At 39.1% G+C, this 18,729-nt stretch overlaps 1 protein-coding gene across 2 annotated transcripts in view; it reads left to right on the forward strand.

The window, feature by feature from the left end:
• MOB4 (MOB family member 4, phocein) overlaps positions 1-11,641 on the forward strand; it is a 91,914-nt gene extending 80,273 nt beyond the window's left edge. For both annotated transcript variants that reach the window (XM_083153562.1, XM_083153563.1), the window contains 2 exons: positions 2,728-2,839; positions 11,005-11,641. In XM_083153562.1, coding sequence (XP_083009688.1) covers positions 2,728-2,839; positions 11,005-11,136 — 244 coding nt within the window. In that variant the 3' untranslated portion in view covers positions 11,137-11,641. The remainder of the gene's footprint in view (positions 1-2,727; positions 2,840-11,004) is intronic.
• Positions 11,642-18,729: the final 7,088 nt, after the last annotated feature.

The following is an 18,729-nucleotide window of genomic DNA, read 5'->3' on the forward strand; positions in this document are numbered from 1 at the left end:
GAAGGAAAGTTATTTTATTCCTGTTTGTTTATTGTGAAGAAGGCATCAGGTGGATTCAGGAATTTACTTGATCTTGTAAACCTTAACAAAAGAATAAACAAAAAAAATATCATAGACCTACAAGATGCTTATTTTCAAATTCCAATCTACCAAGGCAACAGAAAATATCAGCGTTTTTGCAGGAAAGGATTGCATGTCTAGTTCACTTGAGTTAACCCCTTCTCCAAGAGTCTTTGGAGATCTGGACTTCTCAATTGATGAAGTAGAATGGGCCCGGATGTTTGAATTAACCCATAAGACCATCAGTTCATCTAATTATATAGAGAGATATATTAGAATCTTTCACTATTTATACTGGACTCCGGTTAAGCTGAATAAAGCATGGCCTAACACAACGGATGTCTGCTGGAGATGCGGAGAGGGGGTGGGCGATATGATTCATATATTTTGGGCCTGTAAAAAGCTGCTTCCTTACTGGGCAGAGGTTGAAACTCTGATATATAAAGTTTGTGGGATTAGAATTAAGGTTACACCCCATCTCCTACTCCTACATCTCCTGCAGATAGATCTGGCATATCCCCAGAAATTTATGGTATTACACATCTTGATGGCGGCCAAAACTTCCCTAGCACAGCTGTGGAAACAGGAACTTATTCCGGGTATAAACATGATAATCCGAAAAATTGAATATTGTTACTCAATGGAAAGGGGAACACCAAGAAAAGGGGTACTTAAAAACTGGTCCCTGTGGTCTCAATTTAGGAATGCATAGAATAGATGATGACGGAATATTGAAATACGAGGCGGCAATATGATCTTACTTCTATAGGCTAGATATCTGAAAGTGAAATGTCTGCATATCTTAGGCTCTTGTGGGATAAGGACCCCCACGGAATGAATGTGATTGTCTCGTTATGGTCTTCTGTTTGTTTTCCCTTCCTTTTTTCTTTTCTTCCCCCTTTTTTTTTTTTTTTGTTTTTGTTTTTGTTCGATTGGGTATATAAATGAATGTATTTGGATGTAAGGTTGTGGTATCTATCTGTACTAGAGGGGAGGGGATGACTAATCACCCCCCTCGTTGTGTAAATCTGATGTGTTTATATTTGAAAAATAAATAAAGATTAAGATTTAAAAAAAAAAGAGTGTTATAGAGAATTAATCAACTCCAGAGTGGTGGAGCAAGTTCCTTGGGCAGAGGAAGGAAAGTTATTTTATTCCTGTTTGTTTATTGTGAAGAAGGCATCAGGTGGATTCAGGAATTTACTTGATCTTGTAAACCTTAACAAAAGAATAAACAAAAAAAATATCATAGACCTACAAGATGCTTATTTTCAAATTCCAATCTACCAAGGCAACAGAAAATATCAGCGTTTTTGCAGGAAAGGATTGCATGTCTAGTTCACTTGAGTTAACCCCTTCTCCAAGAGTCTTTAAAAAGATTATCATGACTTTAATAGCCAACCTCAGCAGGGCATTATGATTTTAGCTTACCTTATCTCAGGTCAATCAGAGGAGTCCGTATCAGAAGCGGCAGAATTCACACTTCACTTTCTCTAAAAGCATGGGTAGCTGGTAAATTGGGAAAAGTCAGTTATGGCCATCCCAAAGTTGCGGGCAGGAGCACTATAGCGTTCTGCACTGTATACGGTTTACTTGTTTGGTTATTCCTTGAAAAAATGTGTTGGAACATGAGACTGAAGATTATAATGGTTTCCTGTGTGGATCTGTTTTAATATTACATCAAGGTAAAGTCACTCAGTCAAAATATAATAAATAATATATCCCATAAACCATTATTCTTAATAAGGCATTGTTAGTCAAGATTAGATAGCATAAACCAATGTGTTTATGTGCAAACAGCATCTTTTTGAATCAGTGTGATTCTTCTTCAAGCGAAGGCATCCACTCAAGTTCAACCATCCAAGGCATGAGATTGGTATACCTATTTTATAAAATCGTTCCAGTTACAAAATAGTTCTACATGAGATTAAAAAAATATTTGCTTATGTCCTTTGAACAGATCATCATTGCCCATTGATCATCAAAAGTAATCTTTTGAGAGGATTGGTGTCAATTCCTCTAAGTTATGCTGTAGTTTTGATTTTGTGACATTTTTCTGTCAAAAATGTATATGCATGTCAGTAAGGTGGTCATATGCAGCCGTCAGGGAGTGCTGCGTTCAGTGAGGTGGGGATGTGCTTCTTCTCTATGAATAGTGTGAATGATGTTAGTGTTTACAGTTGTGGCTCTGTGATGGTGGATATGGTGACAGAAGAAAGTAGTTCAGGTGATAGTTAGGGGGGGATGAAGTCATGTGACCTGGGATTTCCAAGCAGGTTAGTGGAATTTCAGTCATTATAGCACACCTTTTTATACAGTAGCATCACTCCTCAAGATTAGTAGACTGACCCAGGCATCATATCAATGTTATATGGTTTATACTATTTCCTTAGGATAAAAATACATAACTAAGTACCGTCGGTTTTTGGTCTTGAGAAAGGAGTAAAATCCGAAACGTTGACCTTATCCATGTGTGGGGTCTTCTTAACAAATCTGTGTGAATGCTGCCATACACACCTTCTGCATTATTCCTACATACAGTACCCCGGTCAGCTGAACCTTGATTGTTTTTTGGAGTGACGATATTTCCACTGCTATGTTATTGATATATTATACACAAAATAAGTTTTTAATGTAGTAAAAAAAATGTTTTTCTTTTTTCTACAGGGTTAGCATTAAGGAGTCTTCTGTTGCTAAATTAGGATCGGTGTGTCGTAGAATTTATAGAATATTTTCACACGCTTATTTCCATCATCGCCAAATATTTGATGAGTATGAGGTATGTGTTTAATTATCATTTTGAAAGATTACTTATACATGGTGGGGGTATTTTTTTGAGTGAACAATGGTAATCTTTGATTAGATGCTTTGATTTAGATTTATGTTTTTTGATTTGCTAATTTTATTGGGCGTTCATCTGTATTCTTTGAGGATTTTAGCACTGTTAAAATTTTATATTTAGGTTATGTTATAATTTGAGGCATCCTCTATGGGTCATTAGGTCAACAGTGTCTAGGTCAATAGGTCGACCACTATTGGTCGATATGCACATGAAAAAGGTTGACATTAGGTAACATGGTGGCTGCAAGTGTTAAGGTGCCCACACACTATAAAGATCTGCGATCATAAGATGTGCGCATAAATTAGCCTTCAAATCTTTTGTCTGATCTGGACAAAAGATTTCAGGCAAGCGCACATCTTTACCAATGATTTTTCTTAAGATCCCGTGTGCGTTCCTATGGATCTTTTGTTAAATCTTCTGATCTTTTGTGCAGCACGTAAGATCAGAAGATTTAGAAAAAGATCCACGGGAGCGAGCATCGGCCGATTTTCGACCGATTATCAGTAAATATTTATCGAAAATTGGCCAATCGGCCCAAAAATCGTTCTAGTGTGTGGGCACCTTTACACTGCACCACTCTGTCTGCTTGCTATCCCTGGGTGTCCTGGAGCCCTGAGATTCTGTTACACCAGGCACTAATCATGACAAGAAACCAGCACAGGAGACAGAAAACCCTTGTCCCAGCGACTGGATATGAGGTTTTTTATTCCAAACCTCTCCTTCTAACCAGGGTCAGGATCTGGTCACCTCATACTCCTCCCCTTCCTGTTTAACTCTCTGAGCCCTTCCTTAACTAAGCATCTGATTCACCATTCTTCATTGAAATTTGGTAGTGAGCTTAAGTAAATTCTGACCTACATTAAAACACTACCGACTAAGGAGTACTAACACCAAATCCACTAAATGCTATCTTTACCTGCTGTCTGATCATCTCACATTCTTAAGGTGCCCTCACACCAGAAAAATCTGTGATCTTAAGATGTGTCTTAAGATTTCCCTTTAACTCCCCTTCAATCCTGGACAAAAGATTTTGTGCAGAAAGTATAGTTTCATAAAGATTTATCTTAAGATTTCATATATATTTGAACCCCTTCAGTGGTATGGCCAGAAATTTTCCAGGCTGAGCTGCGCTGTCAGCTCGGGCTCCCCTGGAAGATTTCCATGTATGCTTCTAGATGGATCTGGTGTGAGGGTCCGTCACACAAGACTATACAGAGTAGAGATAAATATATGTGTGAAGCCTTCTGCTTGATATAGGCGAGTGGTAAGGTGCCCATACACGCACCGATTTTGTGTGCTGTGCATTTCGAACTTCAAGCTGCCATGCGATTTTGGCATTTGAAGTGGATGCGATGCGATTTACTGTACTTTGCAGGTGCAATGCGATTTAAAGTTAATAGTTACAAATGTACATCGCATGTACTACTAAAGCGATGCAATGTAGCACAAAAAGTACTGCCTGCAGATACTTTTTGTGCTATACAATATTGTACCCGGGGACGCGCATCGCATCCCCGCAGGTACACAGTGCGATGCGTTTTGAACTTTAAAAGTTCAAAGCGCATGCGATAATCGCAGCGTGTATGGGCACCTGTAGTTATATCAATAACTATGCAGGGGTGTGTTACCACGGACAACAATGAGTAATCTTAGAGCAGGACAGAGTATGGTTTATCTCAGTGTGGTACACCTGATAAGAAGAAACTATAAAGTATACCTTTTAATTAGTTCATATAATAACTGCGAAATATATAAAACAACACAAAACATATAACACAAACAGAGTGAATAAAGTGCGTGTTAAAAAAGCACATACGGGGTCGCCTTCAGTGTCATTGACAGATATGAGTACCTTGTAATGATGTTTCCTTGTAATGATGTGGCTGTATAGCCGATTCCATATACGAGAGGAGACAGTGGGAACTCACTAATGTGCTGCAAGGAATGGAGGCTTGCAGTTTTTTAGGATACAATTGCTATTACAGAAATTTGATCTGTGTGTAAGAAGCTTCCATTTCCTAAGTGGAGTGTATTGCTGTGTACAGGTATGGTTTCCCGTATCCGCACATCCTGTATCCGAATTATTCCAAAAACCGTGTTTTTTTGGAATAATTAAAAAAAAAATTCCCTAACCCTTTTTTTATACTTACCAAGTCCCCCAGCGTCCACAGCAGGCCTTCAGCATCCTCTCCGGCGTCTCCAGCAGTCCCAGGAGTGCATTGCGCGAGTGCTCGTGCACGCCGGTGACGTCACTGGCTCGCCTGGGACCTCTGGAGACGCTGAAGGCCTGCTGTGGACGCCGAGGGACCATCGGGGCACCACCAGGGGACAGGTAAGTATGCCTAAATTTATTCCAAGAACCGGAAAAATCCCTTATCCGGAATGCTCGTGGTCCCGAGCATTTCGGATAAAGCCATGTACACACGGGGCGATATATCGCTCACGATGAGCGATATATTGCTCGGTGTCCCGTTTGCAAACTGGAGCTCGCACCTGACGATTTATTGCCGGTGCACACTCCCATCGCTGGCAATATGGTCGCTCAGCGACCATATTGCCAGCGATATTTGCTATAATAGCCCCTGTGTGTACGCACCATAAGGGATACTCAACCTGTACTAATCTTGCAACGAAGTTATGGTCCATTACAGACTGGTTAATATGTTGCTATACAGTATCAGCCTGCTGCTCATAAATGATAGCAGAGCATAGAAATGGACACAATGGAAGAAAAAAAAAAGTAAATTATATTATAAAAAGAGGAAATGTGGAAGAGAATATAGAAAGAGAGATGGATTATTAAAATCTGTGCCACATTTATTTAATTTTTGTTTTATTCCTCATTTCTGTAGTGTTTCTAGCCATGGCTTAACAGTAACAGGCATTTGGTGATTGAGCAGCTGTAGTGGCCAGGGGGGATTCATGGTGACATGGCCTGCTTGATAATAGCTGCTGCTGCCTACATTAGTGGCTGGAGCTCTATACGAAGGGGGCCCACAGGACATCTAGCCTTTCCCCTGCTTGGCCAGCCTGGCCGAAAAAGCCCTTTTACCACCAAGTTATACACCTAAAGTCATACTTGCCAACTGTCCCAGATGGAGTAGTAGACTCCAGATATTTCAGGTAGGCATCTCCAAAATCACATGTACCTTCCTAGTGAAGTGGGCAGGATGGGGGAGGTAATTCCTGGATCTGTATGGAGGTTTTATATAATGAATTGCTAAAACTGTGTCAGGGCATTCTGGTACGTGTAGTTCCACGACAGCTAGAGGGCCTTGAGTTTGACACCACTGGTTTAAAGCTAAAATTACACATTCCATAGTTTTAGCTCCCCTTTCCCATGGACCAGCTTGTCACAGCAGTTTTTCATTACGGTTTTAGTACCTAATGACATGGGATCCCACTCCTGCTGTGGTCATCTGCATATCCCCTCTGGGCTACTCCTGTGACACCAAGTATGCCACAAATGGATGGAGATGCAACATCACCTGTAGTGCTTGGCTCCAGAGTTGCACAAATTTGACTATATGGTACTATGCTTTTAACAACATTGTGGATTTCTTTTTATTTTTGAAGGCTTCATTTCAAGGGTTTCAGGGACAAACTTCTTCAAAATCTAGGTAGATTAGAGGAATGGTCAAGAGCATGGCAGCTACAGTTTAATGCCAAAAAATGTAAATCATGCACTTGGGTCTCAAAAATCCAAAGACTAAATATAGTATAAATGGCACTATAATGGAAACTACTGAGGAAGAGGGGGATCTAGGTGTCACTATTTCAGGGGACTTAAAGACAGGTAGGCAATGTAACAAAGCAATGAAGAAGGCAAGTCAGATGCTTGGTTACATAGGGAGAGAGGTATCAGTAGTAGAAAGAAAGAAGTAATAATGCCACTGTATAGGTCATTGCTACAACCTCATCTAGAGTTACATATAGTAGGTAAGGTTGAATAAAGACTTCCGTCCATCGAGTTCAACCCGGTTAAGCTAATTCTCCCTTGATATCCTTATATTTAGTTGTTACATTTGTTTCCCTGATTTATTTTGAGTAGCCCTGGATATTTTTAGCCACTAAGTGTCCGTCCAACCTTGATTTGAACAAATTTATTGTTGATGCTGAAACCACCTCCTTTGGCAGAGAGTTCCAAAGTTTTATTGCTCTGACTGTAAAGAATTTCCTTCTTCCAACCATAAAAAATCTTTTTTCATCTAATCTATACTCATGCCCCCTGGTCCTAGTCTAATTTCTTGTGGTAAATATGGTCTGTGACAATTCCTTATATTGTCCTCTGTTGTACTTATACAGGTTGAGTATCCCTTATCCAAAATGCTCGGGACCAGGAGAATTTTGGATAACGGATTATTCCGTATTTCGGAATATTTTAATATTTCAATGATGTATCTTGAGGTATCTTGCATTTATGTTTTACATATACATCAAACACATGAAATGAACACAAATATATTTTATTTGTGCATAAAACAAGGTTTCAAAACATGACACAAAGTTTGTGTACAATCTCAGGCACTGAATTTAAAAGCCAAGCAATCATTGTCTTGCACATATATAGTGCCAGTTACATATCATTCCCTCAGTAGTGCTGTTACAGATGTCCCCAGTAAGTTTTTATCAAAAAAATAATTTTTTGTTCACTTTCTGGAATGTATGGTTTTCGGAATAATTCGGATAACGGATATTCGGATACGGGATACTCAACCTGTACATGGTAATCATGTGTCCCCTTAATCTACGCTTTTCTAATGTAAATAGCCCCAATTCTTATAGTCTTTCCTCGTAGGGTAGGCCTTCCATTCCTCTTATAAGCTTTGTTGCTCTTTGGATTTTTTCCATTTCTGTGATGTCTTTTTTTATAGTGCGGTGCCCAGAACTGCACTCCGTATTCAAGGCGAGGCCTGACCAAGGATTTGTATAGTGGCATTATCACTTTTGAGTCTCGAGATTTCATGCCTCTTTTAATGCATGCAAGCATTTTGTTTGCCGCCTTCACTGCTTCGTTACATTGGGCGCTACATCCCAGGTTATTGTCTATAAGGACCCCTAAATCCTTTTCAAGTACAGACTGCCCTTATTCTACCCCGTTTAACTTATAGTTAGCACCCTTGTTGTGTCTCCCCAGGTGCCTGACCTTACATTTGTCCACATTGAACTTCATTTTCCTTTTTTTGGCCATTTCTCCAGCGATGCGAGATCACTTTGAAGTGATGTGACATCATCTTCTGATTTAATGACTTTACTTAATTTTGTATCATCTGCAAAGGTGCTTATGTTACTGAGCAATTCCGCCCCTATATCATTGATAAAAATGTTAAACAATATGGGTCCCCAGACTGAACCTTGAGGCACTCCACTTAGTACCGGTAGTGTCTCAGATAGTGCTCCATTTACCACTACTCTCTGCTCCCTGTTACACAGCCAGTTTCCTACCCATCTGCATATATTTTCCACCAGTCCCATGTCCCTCATTTTAGTTATAAGCCTCTTGTGGGGTACCGTATCAAAGGCTTTGGCGAAGTCCAGGTAGATCACGTCCACAACGTTTCCTTCATCAAGGTCTCTGCTAACTTCCTCATAGAAAGCGACCAGATTAGTTTGACATGAACGATTTTTTGTGAACCCTTGCTAGTTCCTGCTAAGTATATGATGTTCGTCCAAATATTCTAAGTTACTATCCCTTAAAAAACCTTCGAATATTTTACCCACTATTGATGTTAAACTTATTGGTCTGTAATTTGCAGGGTCCCCCTTTTTTCCTTTCTTGAATATTGGCACAACCTCTGCTTTCCTCCAGTCCTTTGGTACTTTGCCTGTTGATAGTGATTTGTTAAAGATGAGATGCAGGGGGATGGCTAGTTCCTCCCTTGATTCCCTGAGTACCCGCGGATGGATCCCGTCAGGCCCTGGTGATTTATTTGTTTTGATTATACTAAGCCTCCTAATTATGTCCTCATGCCTAAAATCCACAGTGAGATCTGTGTTCATTGACCCACGATTTGAAGGTGTAAGTTCCACAGTTTGATTTCCATTAGTGAAAACAGATGAGCAGTATTCATTCAGTAGTACAGCCTTTTTACTGTCTTCAGTGACCTTATTTCCACTGCTGTCTGTTAGTGTGCCTATATTTGCTTTTGTTACCCGCTTGCTGTTTATATATTTAAAAAACTTTTTGGGATTGGATCTGCTTTCCATAGTGATGCGTTCTTCATATGTGCGTTAGCAGTTTTCCTTATTCTTTTGCAAGTTTTATTTGATTCCTTATAGCTGGCAAACGTTGTTGCATTTAACTTTTTTATATAGAGTTTGAAGGCTCTAGTTTATTTATTTATAGCTGACCTCACTTTTCTGTCCATCCAATGTGGCTTTTTTTTTTGTTGTTTCTCGCTTTGTTTACCTTAGGGATATATTTGGTTGTTAATTGGGCGAGAACATTTTTTTAACGAATCCCACATCTCCTCTGCATTTTTACCCTCCATTAATTTGTCCTACTTCACTTTTCTAAGAGCTACCCTAAGTAAATTAAAGTTAGCCTTCCTGAAATTTAGTGCTTTCACTTGCCACTTATGTTCTGACTTACTGAAGGTTATTTCCATGGTAACCATATTGTGGTCGCTGTTGCCTAGTTGCTCAATTGTTTCAACATTTGAAACTAATTCTGTGTTGTTTGTTAATACTAAATCCAAGATCGATTCATTTCGGGTAGGTTTATCTACCAATTGACTGATATAATGGTCTTTTAGCAAACTTAGGAACTCGTTGCTTCTTGATGATTTTCCTGTTTCCCTCTCCCAATCAATGTCAGGGAGATTGAAGTCCCCCAGAATTAGTACCTGACCTTGATTTGCTGATAGTTTGATCTGGTTTAAGAGTAGAGATTCTTCTTTAATATTTGGAGGTCTGTAGCATACTCCAATAATAATCTTGTTAATAGGTTTATTATTAGTGCCCGTGATCTCCAACCAAACAGCCTCTGAGTCATCTTCCTCTGTATCGACACCTATTACTTTCTCACTTGATAATAGGCTATTATTAACATATAAACACACCCCTCTGCCCCTCCTTTTTTCTCTATCCTTTCTGAAGAGTGTGAATCCTTCTATATTTAGCGCCCAGTTATGTGTCTCATTACACCAAGTCTCTGTAATACCAACAATGTCATAACCATACCATTATCACTGATTCTAGTTCCCCGACCTTTCCTGCAAGGCTTCTTGCATTAGCCATTAAGCATTTTAGATCGTATTTGCTTTTAGTCGTATTAGTACCATTAAACTTACCATTGTTATTAGAATTTTTTCCAATATCCACCCTCGTGCTTTGCTTCCTCTCAATAGACTCCCTTTTTCCCTCCCCTATAATCCCCCGATACAGGTTATTTACAGAATAGAAAGATTCCCCACCGCCCCTCATAGGTTTACTTATGACAATTTTCGTCGGTACAAAAAAGCTGTAAAGTTGTAGGATCACTATTAGTACATGGTATTGTGTTCAGTTCTGGTGGCCATATTTCCAGAAGGATATAAATACATTAGAGACTGTACAAAGAAGGGCAACTAAAATGATGCATGGCCTACATCACAAAAATACCAGGAAAGACTAAAAGATCTAAATATGTGTAGTTTAGAGCAGAGAAGGGAAAGAGGGGACATGATAGAAACTTTCAAATATATCAAGGGTCTTAACAAGGTACAGGTGGGAGACATTCTTCACAGGAAGAGGAGCAACAGAACACGAGGACATGCACTGAAACTAGAGGGAGGAAGATTCAGGGGAAATTTGTGGAAGAATTACTAGTAGTGGATAAGTCGAATAGCCTCCCTTCAGAGGTGGTAGAGGCAAATACAGTAGAAAAATTTAAGCTTGGGATAGGCATATTGATATCCTTACAAAGAAATAAGGATCAAATATGGTTTGAGGTAACATGTTTGAAAAAAGGGCAGACTAGATGGGCCAAGTGGTTCTTCTCTGCCGTCAAATTCTGTTTCAATAAACTTGTAACCTATATTCTTGAGACTCCATTGTATTTTGGTTTGCTTTGCTGTGTTTGTTCACATATTAATTTGTACCTTTTTTTCCCCCTCTTGTAGAATGAAACCTACTTGTGTCATCGGTTCACTAAATTTGTGATGAAGTATAATCTAATGTCCAAGGATAATCTGATTGTTCCTATTTTGGAAGAAGAAATGCAAAGATTGGTTGCTGGAGAAAGTGAAGCATGATGTTATAAATGTTCTGAGAAATGTATTGAGGAAAGATTAACAATTATGTACTGTATATATCATTCTAAACCAGGGGTAATCAACATCTTGCCCTCTTAATTTTTGCTCTAGCAAGACTATTTGCTGTGGATTTATGCTGGGTTAATTCACTTGCCACCGATGTGCAAGAAGTTGCCTGTCACTGTTTTAGACCCTTCAATCATGTATTGCTATAATAGCTCCCTTTTTGTTCTAAGTTTTTATTGTTGTTTGTGCATTGCCATTTTAAATTAGGAACTTCTTAATTTATTCATTGGCTATATATTCATGGATGGATGTGCTCCTCTGGTTTTTAGGAAATTAGCACGGGTTCATGCTGAAAATAAAATTGCTTTGAACTTGTAAACTGTAACTTTACATTCTGCTACACAATCCTTTAACTGTAGATATTACTACAGTAATATGAAAAAGTCAACTGCTTTGCTATGTTTTTGTTTTATCATTGCATTAAAGTATCTTGAGAATGCAGGATATGTCACTGTAAATTATTTTTCAAGATCTATTTTTCTGCTGTGAAATACAAAATTTTTACTGTTTATAGGAAGACCCATATATACAAAATAGTGATTACTTTGAATATCATTTTATTTAATGCATAATTGTACTTTGCTGTAAGGTGTGATTGAAAATTACTAATATTAACAATGTGGTGTCAGTCTGTATTATATCCAGGCACTGATCAATGGTTTGTGTTATTATTATTATTATTATTCTAGTTTTGCTAACAAGTTAGTCTGAACACACTTTCAGATGCTACAGATGAGTCATCATACATCCAGCCTCAGATAAGCCATGTAGCTTGTGAAGCCAGGTCCTGCGCAGCTCTGCTAACGCCAGGTGTCTATTTTCCAAAAAATGCAGCTCAATTACTACAAACAAAATGCCATGGGTATGGGTCATTAGGTTGACCAAATGAAGGTCGACATACATTTGGTCGACCACTGAAGGTCGTCAGGCCTTAGGATCGAAAGGTCGACACATGCATTAGCTTAACATTGGGATGGTCGAAAGTCAAGATGGAATTTTCATGTTTTTGTCCCGAATGTCGACATGGACATTCGGGACACTGCTTCCCGCCGCTGTGCTTGCCATGCTTTGGACACGGTGCCTCGCTACACTCGGCACAGTATTCTATTCTCCCTTCCTTCCACATCCTAGAGGATGGTAGGGTGTGAAATACCGCATGTTGGCTCAAAAAAAAAAATGTGAAAAACCCATGTCGACCTTTTTACTGTCTACCTTCCCAATATCGACCTAGATCACGTGTAGACCTTTTGACCCACAGAGACTGCTGATTAATTTGAAGTGTGACGTTTTGTATAGTGTGTGAATGATTCTTTATTTGGATTGAATCTGCAACAAATTCGGCTGAAAATCATTCGATTCAATTTGAATTCGATTTTGCAAAATCAAGTAGAAAAATAGACCAAATCAAACCGTGTGTGCGGGGCATAAAGGTGCCCATACACGTTACAATTATTGTATACAATATTGTATACAATATCGCATCTCATCCGATCTCGGTTTTGCGATGACATCAGATGAGATGAGATCTAGTACAAAAAGTATGTACTGCACATACTTTTTGTACTAGATCTCATCTCATCTGATGTCATCGCAAAACCGAGATCGGATGAGATGCGATATTGTATACAATATTGTATACAATAATTGTAACGTGTATGGGCACCTTAAGTCACACACAGATATACAAGTGCCATATATACAAAATAATCAGCACATCTCCTAGTGCTTCTTAGTGTTCCTAATTGATTATGAAGTAGTTTTTGCACAAAAACATCCAACCCTATAAGATTCTCATGTGGCATGGCGTGCCAAGAGGGGATGTTTGGCGTGACTGCAGCAAGATGTATGATGACACATCTGCTTCATTTCTTAAAGTGAGCTTTTGCACTACCAAGTACATATGTCCTTACTGGCTAATTGTTTAATAAACATAACATCTTATTTTATTTATTCCATTTCATTATTGATTGTTCTAGTTCTCAATTGACGAAGAAATTGTGTACTTTGTTATAGAGATTGTGACTATTCAGTAAAATATGAAAAATATAGGTATATATTGAGTTTTTAGTAGCGATTGTGTTTAATAACTATGTCTACATGCTTGTATGCATGGTACTACTGGGGTAAATCAGGCCTGATCACACATCCGCAACTTCACACAGGGACCGATTATCGATACACTGCGTATGGTCAGCCATGCATGTTAGTGCCGCTGGGCAGCGATTAAGTCCTGCTACTTTAATCTTCGCTAGCCATTTGAAAGGTGATTGACAGGAAGTAGGTACCTGGGGGTGGTAACCAACCATTTCAAGGGAGTGGCAAAAAATCGCTAGGCATGACAGAAATATCAGCAATAGGCTGTATATGCCTGTTTTCATTGCAACTGCTGAGTAAGTGGCTACTCTGAGCTTGCAATGACACGTGCCTAGTGGAAAAATCATTCAGGCGAGCATGTAACAAAGGATTTTGAACATATTCACATGGCAAGCTCAATAATTTGCAGAGCAGGATTTCACTCCAGCACTCCCAACCCTGGTCCTCAAGTGCCCCCAACAGTAAACGTTTTCCAGGTCCCCACTCAGAATCACAAGTGAAATAATTAGCTACACCTGTGGATCTTTTAAACTGTGTCTGAATAATGAGTGCACCTGTTCACCTGCCGGATGACCTTGAACCACTGCTCTAGCAGAGCAGCAACGACCTGAATGCTGGCATCTGAAAATTTGCAGCCATGTGATCAGGTGTGAATTACCGCCTACCTCCCAAAAGAAGTGTCAGTGGACTTTGAAATCAGTCTGTAGCCATTTGTCCCATGCCAGACAATGAATATTATCCTGGGTTTCTTACTTTTGTTGGCAGCAATAATGATATAATCTAGTCCTGTGGATGGGATGCAGTTAAAATCCCGGCGGTCGGGATCCCGGCGTTCAGAATCCCGACCGCCGAAATCCCGACACATTCTCCCTCCGTGGGTGTCCATGACACCCATGAAGGGAGAATAAATTAGTGTGCCGAGCGTAGCGAGGCACTGGGCCCGTAAGGTGGGGGGGCGATCCACGTCGTCCCCCCCCCCCCTTGTCTGCATTTCGGTTGTCGGGATTCTGAACGCCGGGATTCAGTACTGAATCCCTGTGGATAGATCAATGTGATACTATTACAAGGGTTGTAAATCATATTTAATACATAAGATTCAGGGCATTGTTCCTTAACACTGTAGAAACCCCAATAAACTATTTTTAGAAGTGTAACAAAAAAACACATTGTTTAGGATCATTTAAAACAAATGTTCTTAACATAATTCAATTAAAAAAAGTGCTTTTTTTTTCAAAGAAATATTAGCATATTAAGTGGGTAAAGCCTATTTAAACCTCACTTTGTATGTCCTTTGGTTCCAAAGTGTTGGCACCTTTTTAATCCAGCATTCTGGTTTTATTTAGCATATAATATTGGGTTTGTGTTCCTTATGTGTCTGGCATGTAGGCCCAAACTGGTTTTATCAGATTTTTACTTCAAAAAAGTTCCTGTGAATACTTACTGCTTCAAAATACAGCAACAGACATTCAAATAAGTCTGCAGCCATTTCTGTCATGGCGGATAATGAATATTACCCTGGTTTCCTTACTTTTGCCAGCAATGATATAATCTAGTCCAGGGGAGCGATCAATGTGATACTATTAGAGGGGTTGTAAATATATATATATATATATATATATATATATATATATATATATATATATATATATATATATATATATATATATATATTTATTTAATACATAAGTTTCAAGGAATTATTCTTTAAGACTGTATAAGTACAGTATTGTGTGGTTTGCAGAAAGCGAGTTTAAGAAATTTTGTGATGCAGCTTATTGTTATGAACAAGAACCCTTAACTACATCCTGTAGTGTAAAAGAGTCACTCAATCAGCTACCGCTGTTTACCATCAGGGGTGTGGATTGTTTGGTCTGCAACAACTAGGTCAACATGGGTCTAGTTCGACATGACATTAGGTCGACACAAGCATTTGGTCGACATGGGGTTTTTCACTGTTTTTTTACCCAAATGTTGACATGGACACAGTTTGAAGTGCACCACATTCCCTTGCTTCGCTCGCTATGCTTCGGGCACACTATTTTATTCTCCCACCACACCCTAGGGGATGGTAGGGCATGAAAAAACCCATGTCGACCTTGCTGCATGTCAACCTAGTGGTGTCGACCCAATGCTTGTCGACCTAGTTGTTGTAGACCTAATGACCGTATCCCACCCTCCGATATCTCCATTTGCTTTCCCAGTGCTATCCTCTCTAGATACGAAGTTAAATTATTTGTCACATTGGTGACAAATTCTATTTAACCTTTGACCAGGCATGTTTGCACACCAATACAAAAAATGGAGTTTAGGATATGACCTGTGATGGCGCGCTGCTGCCTGTGAGATGTACTTTCCCTGGTTATCACCCAATAACCATAAATTACCACAAATACAACAAGATGGGATTTCCAAGTCCTTGGCGCAACACTTGAATCAAGTAAGTTTGGAGATCTTTTTTCCAGGAATTTTTCTTATTTTTCAAGGATATTCTCAATAGTACATAAAAGAAGAGGGGAATCACTGATTAGAAAAGTCTCTACCCCAAATTTATGGGAACAACAATGAAGAGGATATAAGTGTAGGCGTACCCCTACTCACGGTAAGTAAGGTGATGTAAAGGCCCGTAGCGGTTTCTTTGTGATTCTTCTCTGTTTTCTCTGTCGAGGTTTATTTTTGTTTGTTCTCCGTTCAAGACGTAGAAGTGAAAATAAAGAGGAGGGATTAGTGGATGATTCTTATAGTATGAAAAACACCCCGTGTGAATTCTGATATAACAGAGGTGTGACTATCGTACCTTACTCACCCCAAAATAGAGTAAGATACACATACAAAGGTTTCTTTGTGAATAAATTCTTAACCAATGGCTATAATAGAAGACGAATATGCGTACCGCACTCACGTAAGTTGGTGCGGGGTATGTACCCGTAGCGTTTTCTTTATGTAGGGTTTTATGTTGATCCGTGAAGCGTGGTATATTCTCCCGAATAAATGATTGGGGGTGGAAATATGAAAAAAGGGGAAGGGTCAGTAAATAAATCAATAGATGAGTCTTATCATGTGGTGAACACCCTGTGCAATCTCAGATATGGGCAGTATGTGACTATCGTACCTTACTCACCACAAGACAGAGCAAGATACACATATAAAGGTTTCTTTTGTGAAGAAATTTATTGACCAATGGCTATAATAGAAGACGGATATGCGTACCGCACTCACGTAAGCTGGTGCGGGGTATGTACCTGTAGCGTTTTCTTTGTGTAGAATTCGTGACTCACAATGGAGTGTGTAGGTAAAACACCAAGGAGAAGATTCTTTTTAGAAGATTCTTTTTATAAAAGGGGATACAGCTTCACCACGTGATATATTCAAGTATATGACAGTGTGTACCCCAACATAGACTGATCCAAAATTTGCGTACCCAAACTTACAATAATGTAAGTTTTTTCACCACCTATAATGGTTTCTTTTATCCTCAGGGTGGAAAACAGTGGGGATGTTTTTCTCTCCCAAATATGACCAAAATTTGTTAAAAATTGTAAGTCCTTTATTCCATAATAAAAAAGTAAAAAATACAAGAATCCTCCATCCCAACAATGGTCGGATTATACAAGAGTCCAGAAAAATGTCCACAAGTATTCACAAGATATCCAGCATGATAGTAGAAAAATACAAAAATTGAAAAAAATAAAAAAATGAAAATAAAATGTACCGATAAAAATACAAGGTTTAAAATACATACGAAATGGAAAGTATGATGGCTGCTCACTCTCCTCAGGACTGGTCAACGCGTTTCGGTGCCCAAAGCACCTTTTTCAAGACATGTCTGCAGAGAGTGAGTGACCATCTTTTATACCTAGAGCAGCCTATCATAGCAAACAGGAAGTGAGGTTACACAATTAACTTCCTTTTGCATATAAAACTGAAAAAACATAGTAAATGGCATAGTGAAAGCAATAAATCGCTATATACATATCTTACATATTTCATCTGTATGGTTATTTATTTAAACGTGCCAAAACAATCCAGCGTGACCCGTATGATCAAGGCCCAGTATACACGGTCACCATGACAACCGTCCACTCGTTCCCGGAAGTCTCTTTTTATGGCTGTATAACAAATGCTGATGGCTTGGGGGATATGTGGGATGTATACCAAGTTGAAGCGGAGCTGTTTGATTACCGCTTGATAGCTGTGCAGCTTGTAATGCCGCACTTCACTGATCGCGTATGTGTAATCCTTACTTCCGGCTGCTGGAACGCAAGCTTACGGAAGCCTGGATCAATCAGGTGTTCAAGTTTGCGCGTCTACTTCCTGGATTCTGACCCGCACGTCATGCTGGTTTGTAAGCAGTCGGTCCAGGAGCGTGGTCGTTGTCATGGTGACGCGTGACTCTATAACGGGATAAGAGTGACATAATTACTACAGGCAATACCCCATTTGTTAGTATCTTAAAAATATATGTGACCTGTGGTCAAACCCTATGTGTGTTATGGTTATGCTTCGTCTGTACATAAACAGTGTGAGCATCACTGATGTGCTTATGGTCACAACATTATAACAACGGGGTGAACAACATATGACAGGGTAATTGATTTCATTCATATGGCCTGTGGTCCGGCACTATATATATTAAATGTGAGCCGGATGGCAGATTAATGACTCATTTGTATATGAGCAGTGTGAGTATAGCATGAGAATTTATGGCCACAACATTCTGTAGCAGATAGGGGTTCAAAAAACCAATGGATGGTATATCACAGCATGATATGTGTTATTTATGACCATAATATAATGAAGATTCAAAATGTACATAACAGTGATAATCAAGCTGGAGTGATGTTTATAGGAACCACTTCAGCTCGAAGTCGCTGTTAAGACCTCCTGGTAGTAAAGTTTTGCAATTAAAGATAAGATTCATCTCCGCCTTAGCCAGAGATGGGGTATTATCATTATGCCTGATGTTTTTGTTAACCACTTTCAGGCCACAGAAAGATGTTATTTCTGCCGGGGAACAGTTATGTACATTTTTAAAATGTGATGATAGGGCATGGCCTTCTAGACCCTTTTTGATGTTCCTAATGTGTTCTCCGAGTCTAGTTTTTAGGGCTCTTGTAGTGCGGCCTATATAGTGCTTGTTGCAACTACATTGTATGGTATAAATTACATTTTTCACATTGCACGTGATAAAGTCCTTAATATCCATTTTGAATCCATTAATCTCATATGTGGTTATTTTATTAGTGCCTTTACTCTTAATATTTCTGCATCCCATACAACTACCACATCTAAAAAAACCTTTTGTGGTTATTCTGGACATGTGGGGTTTAGAAGTGTAGTTACTTCTGACCAGGTTTGTTCTAATATTTGGGGCTTTACGGTAGATGTACTTAGGAACCTCTGGTATAATATTTTTCAGTATTGGGTCGCACAATA

Source organism: Crinia signifera, chromosome 7, assembly GCF_055691185.1.
Source record: "Crinia signifera chromosome 7, ASM5569118v1, whole genome shotgun sequence".
Taxonomy (NCBI): domain Eukaryota; kingdom Metazoa; phylum Chordata; class Amphibia; order Anura; family Myobatrachidae; genus Crinia; species Crinia signifera.